General features: G+C 41.8%; 1 protein-coding gene across 1 annotated transcript in view; it reads left to right on the top strand.

Moving 5' to 3' along the window:
• Positions 1-708: 708 nt before the first annotated feature.
• Positions 709-6,000, top strand: part of PGM2L1 (phosphoglucomutase 2 like 1) — a 37,697-nt gene continuing 32,405 nt past the window's right edge. The window contains 2 exon segments of the mRNA XM_006181585.3: positions 709-787; positions 1,323-1,458. Coding sequence (XP_006181647.2) covers positions 1,348-1,458 — 111 coding nt within the window. The 5' untranslated portion in view covers positions 709-787; positions 1,323-1,347.

Raw genomic sequence — 6,000 nt, 5'->3', positions numbered from 1 at the left:
TTCTGTAGAACAGAGGAGACCAAAACACGCAGAAATTTAAGATTATTTAAATTCTTCTTCCTCTGTATTCCTATTGCCATTGCTCTTTGCACTCTCTTAGGACACTTATACATTTTTACTTATGATTAAATGCTGACATATCTGCCCTCTTTCGCAACTTGGGGGTTTTTTGTTGTAGTTTTGTTTTTTCTCCCCAGTCATCTTGTTTTCCCTATCTCCTAGTCTACTATAGCAGTACAGCAAAAAGAACTGCCGGCTGAGGAGATCTGGAACAAGTCTGGAACCCTTCATTGTTCCATCACTTACGAATTCCGCCTCTTTGAAAAAGTCGGTTCACTCAGAAGCAGTTTCCTCTTTGTGTGTAAAATGGGGATGGGTCACGCCTATTTACTCTGTCACAGGATGGTTGAAACGACAGAACGATTTTCGTAAACTGTAAAGCACTGAATGGATATCAGTTGTCCGTCTACGGTACTAGTCCCTATTTAACTTAATGGAAGCGCAGGGCCACAACGTGCAGCATACCTAACACGGACAGGGCGTTGTCTGTAGGCAACAGCCTCGAGGTATATCTTTTTCCCTTGAAGAAAAAGGAGGGCGCGGAGCAGCTGGGAGTCGTAGTGTTTGCGGCGGTCTCTACACACCTTGGGGAAAGAAAAGAACTACAACTCCCGTGAGGCCGTGCGAAGACCGCCCGCGCACCCTCCGGCCAGGCGCGTGCCCCTAGAAGAAACGAGAGGGGGCCTTCGCGCGCGCCGAGCGTTCTCAGAGCGAGCCCTGAGGAGGGGTACGTGGTGGTGACTGTGGCAACTGATCGAGAAAAGGAGACGCGTGGGAGTGCGTGGGGGTTGTAAGGAGGATAATAACACGTGGAAAAAGGCAAATTAAAAAATAAAAAGCCGGGCCCCAACTCCTCACCACCCGGCAAGTCCTAACTCGCGAAGCTGGGGAGGCGTCAGGAGCGCGCTTCCCGGCTCGCGCCTCCCGCCCCAGGGGCTTAAACCAGTAGAGGCGGGGCCGGTGGGTCCGGGGGCGGGGCCTAAAGCGGCGAGTGCGGCGGCCGCCACGACCCAGACATCTGGGAGTGTTGTTCTCTCGCGGCGGGACCTCGTCAGTCCGTTTGCCCAGAGAGACCAGGACCTGGCCTAGTTGGAGAGTCAGCAGGCACGTCCCCCACTTTCCTGCTTCCCCGAAGCCGCGGCAGGAGCTGGTACAAACGCCCTGCGGTTGGTCTCCGATGCCCTTCAGTGAGGAGGGGGCGTCGGGACCCTGGTGAGCGCACGTCTAGCCCCTCCGGCCCTGTGTCTTCGTCCGCCGTCCAGGCTCGCACACCCCATTCTGGTTGCCATGGCTGAAAACGCAGAGGGGGACCTGAACTCCAACGTGCTCCACGCCCCCTACCACACCGGAGACCCTCAGCTAGACACCGCCATCGGGCAGTGGCTCCGTTGGGACAAGGTGAGTACCTGGTCAGCCTGGCATCTCCCCCTCATCCCTCGCGCCCTCCCACACCCTGTACGCCCTTTCTTGTCCCCACCCGGTGCTCGGCAGGCTGTGGAGGAGATGGCTCAGGCCACGGGGCTGGGACTAGCGGAGCCGGGCGTTGCCACCCACTTATGCCTGGGATGCCTCCTTGGGACCATCTGAGCTGGGAAGGGGCGCCTGTAGTCCCTTCCTTTTGCAGTGCTCGAAATTGCAACCTCCCTTCATCTCTGTCCCCCCGCAAGTGTATGTTAATAATAATAATAATAATAATAATAATAATAATAATAATAATAATAATAATAATAATAATAATAATAATATAAAATCGTCATCTTAAGTTATACCCTTAATGGAGATATTTCCTTTCCCCTTTCTTCTCCCTTGACTTCCTACTCTGCAAATCTGGAAGTGGTTTTTTTGTACCCTTCTTGTACGTTTCTAGCTGCTATTGGTTTTAATTCTGGTCTGGTGTGTTTCCACCTTCCGTCGCTAGGTAGTCGCTGGTCTTTTATCACTCCCTCGTATTCTTTAATATCACCTTTTGCTCTAGAGAAACGTAAAGGGATCTCTTTCTTTCCCTGGCCAGGAGTTATTTTCTGGAAGTATCCTCTTCCAAAAATCATGTTTTCCAGGTTTCATATGATGCTCCTGATACAGAATTGTTTTTGCTTTACGCATTCCTCCTCAGTTCCCCCACCCCCTCCAAGTTGTTGCGGTGATTTCATCTTGTGCAGGCATATGGGGTGGATGTGTGAGAGAGCTAGAATTAAAATGCAGCTATCTCACTTGAAAAAGAGGCCCCTGGTGGCTCCAGCAGAGGAAGATGGTCCGAGCTTTTGCTTTGTCGAGTGCATTAAATGCATTTGCTGAAGTAGAGAAGGTAACATATTTAACATGTAATTAATAGCAGTGAATTAAAGAATTAGTATAGTAATATGTGAAATCATGTTATACAATTTCCTAAAGGATTATTAGCGTACAGAAAAAGTTTTATTTTCACTTTGTTCATTCATGCATTCAAACAAACAAACGAAAATCTCTTGAGCGCTGGGTAATGTTCCAGGGCCTGTTATGTCCAGGGTACGTTGGTGATGAGGAAGCTAGAAAGTTCCCGCCCTCAAAAGCCTAGCTAGTCTTTTAAGGAAGACCAACAAATAAGCAATTATGAGTTAATTAGTTTTACTTGGTCATGTTTCTTGGACATTTGGATTCTTCCTCTGGAGTCTAAACCAGTGCTTCTCAAACTTTGAAGTGCTTACAAGAGATCACCTGAAGGATCTTAAAATGCAGATTGTGATTTAGGAGGCCTGGGATGGGGCCTGAGAATCTGCCTTAGAATGAGCTCCCAGGTGGTACCAATGCTGCTGCTCTGTGGCTCACGCTTTGAGTAGCAAGACTCTGGAGTGTTCTGATTGAGACACTGAACTACAGAACACCCTTATTGTAGCATATGACCATATATATTTTTTCAACCAAGTGTGCAAAATCTGTGGTATCCCACTAATTATCATAAGGATGTACAAAATGCAAATAACTTTAAAGCCATTTTGGCAGTGTTTATTGCTGTGAATATAGTTCCTTGTTGTGGAAGGATACAAAAGATGTGAAGATTCAAAGACTGCTCTTCTGCTTTTAGTCCATTAAAGAGAAGGAAGCCTCACAGGGAAATATACACAAAATGTTATGATAACTCACAGAGAAAAAAATGTGACAATGAGTGTGTATATGTCCATGAATAACTGAAAAATTGTGCTGAACACTGGAATTTGACACAACATTGTAAAATGATTATAAATCAATAAAAAATGTTAAAAAAATAAAAATAAAAAAAAAAAAGAGAAGGAAGCCTAATGGAAATAAAAGAGGTAAGGCTTAGCATGCTGTGAAATTATATATATTACAAACCGACTGTATCAATATTTGCAGCAGGGAAAACCAAATTACAAATGAATGTTATCTTTATATGTTTAATATAGTTAATTGTTATTGTTTAAATCCATCTGCTGTCAGTAAATGAATGTGATGTCTCCCTAAAGTGAAAGGAAGATTTATGAAATTCAGGCACCTGTAGATTGCCAGCACAATTTGATTTACTCGTAACTATTATGCATGTCAAAGGCTTTGCCCCTTCAACAATAGGAGTTTGTTTTTCATTGCCATCGATTAGATCTTTTGTTCTCTTTAGGTGCCAGTTTTGATTACACTTTTCCTAATGAGTGTCTTGATTGACTTTTTTAAATTGGCTGAATGAATTAATATTAATTGTCTATGCTGTGCCTAGATATTGTTGGGATATACTGAAACACAAAAAGACTATGAAATACATATACACATTAAAAAAATAATGCTAGGGTAGTATTGGTGGGAATTAAATGGTATATAGGTAGTCAGTTTTTATAGGAGTTTAAAAGTGACCTGTGGACTGGAATGGTCAACCAAGACAATAAGATGGGATATATATAAAAAGAATGAGGAGAGCCTTCATTGAAAGTGGAAGAGAAATTCTTAATTTATATTTAAAGTGCCCTCTGTAAATAATTCACTGGCTGAAAACCTGTGTGAGACACAAATAGATATATATAATAGATCCATATAATAGATATGGATCGTGTCTTCAAAGAGCATAGAAGGGAAGATAAAACAAAAGCTCACAAATATATTACAGGGAGCAAGTAACAAGTGCCCTCAACAGATAAGTAGATTTAAATAATTTTAATAATTATTTAATAAAAATAATAAATATTTACTTAACTGATCCCTCTCTTAGTGGGCAAAAATACTTTAAATTAGGAAACAAAGGTGTATCTACTGTAGATTGATAGTGTAGGTAAGCTAGGCTGTGATGTCCTAGGGCACTGAAATGTAGAAAAATAATAGATTGGACTTACAGCATTTATTACATTACATGTTGATGGCATATGTAGTCTTACAGCATTGAGAAACTGAATTTAACACCTGTTAATACCTATTTAGTGGGGGAAAAAAAAGAACCTAACAAATACCCTAATTCTTAATGACTCTGGTGAGGCACATAGTAATAAGTTATAAGTTGATCTGAAGGTGATTTGCTACTTGCTTAGGTCACCAAAATTGCTAGCTTTAGCCTTGGTGGGTAATGTTTTTTGAAAAGTCTTCGTGAAAAAAGTGTCATTTGTGCTGAACCTTCAAAATTAGTTAAAATTTAAACTCATCAACATGGAGAAAAGGAATATTCCAATTAGAGATAGAAACATTAAAGTGTATACTTAGAACATTTGTTTCTGCTATAGCTTAGGGTACGTAGAGAAAAACTGTTAGAAAGGCATGTAGGCTAGGTTGTAGAAAGGCATCAGTATGTTGTTAGTGGCCTTGAATAAATAAAAGTGTATGTTAGTGTTAAAAAGAAAATAGTATGACAAGATAGGGTGTTTATTGGGGCAGTCCTTGGTACCCCTTGTAGTTTCTGCGGAGTGGCATTTTGTCGTTCTGTTTACTACAGTTCAGAATCTGACCCTTGGTTCCTTCACCTTCAGACTAATTTGTTACTCTGTCTTGTCTCAGAATGGACTCACCCTGCTCAAGGTCACAGAAGCTGATGTCTGAATTCAGAAAGCTATTTTATTAATTTATGGTACAGATTTAATATAAATGGATTTGTCTCTAGTCATGGCATTTTCTAGATGCACCATAAGAGAAGTCAAAGAATCAGAAGATTTTTAGTGATTATGAAATCAAATCACAGGGAGTCAGATGGGAGTCAGATATATGGCATAAATGTTTAACAGCATCAGCCTGTAATAGGTGAATGCATTCATCTCTGTGATGGGACTATCCTACCACTGGAATCCAACCAGTCCAGGGATCAAAGTGTCTCTCTTCCAGGCAATGCACAAATGTCTCTTCTACAGCACTCTCCTCTTCTGTCTTTCAGAGCTAAGGCTCCTGCTGCCTTCCTAGTTCTTTCTTTGGATGCTTTCATACATTCTATCAAATTGCAGACAAGTCTTGCTGGCCTAGAAGCCAGGTTCTCTTTAACATAACTATCTCCTGTTTCTGATATACTATAAATTTTAACTTTTTGAAAACAGTCTTATCAAAGATATTAAGCCCTGGCCAAGTTTGAGTGTATGAATATGTGGGTGGGGAGTGGTTCGGGACTCAGGGCAGAGCTGCTTAGCCAGCTGTAGCAGCAGCAGGAGCTAATAAGGATTGAAAACAATGTGGAGGCAGGAATTGGCCATGGCATTTTGAGAAATAATATATAGAGTACTCTGGCCTCAGAATGTAGGTCTGGTTGAGAAAGAGTGAATGTAAAGGTAAGATAGGTTAGTTAGCTTAGGATTATGAAATGCCTGAAAACAGAAATAAAAGATTTCAGTCTAAGTCAGTGATTTTCAAACATTAGCAGTGACAGTTTTTCAAGCAAAATATAGCCCAGATTTTTTTTTTTAAGTAGTGAATGAATTTCCTTTTAAGTCATCATTGTGTGATGGAGAACACAACCATGAAGCACCTCTACAAAGGTCGTCTAGTCCA

Source organism: Camelus ferus, chromosome 10 (assembly GCF_009834535.1).
Source record: "Camelus ferus isolate YT-003-E chromosome 10, BCGSAC_Cfer_1.0, whole genome shotgun sequence".
Taxonomy (NCBI): domain Eukaryota; kingdom Metazoa; phylum Chordata; class Mammalia; order Artiodactyla; family Camelidae; genus Camelus; species Camelus ferus.
This window is presented reverse-complemented; position numbering and strand designations above follow the sequence as displayed.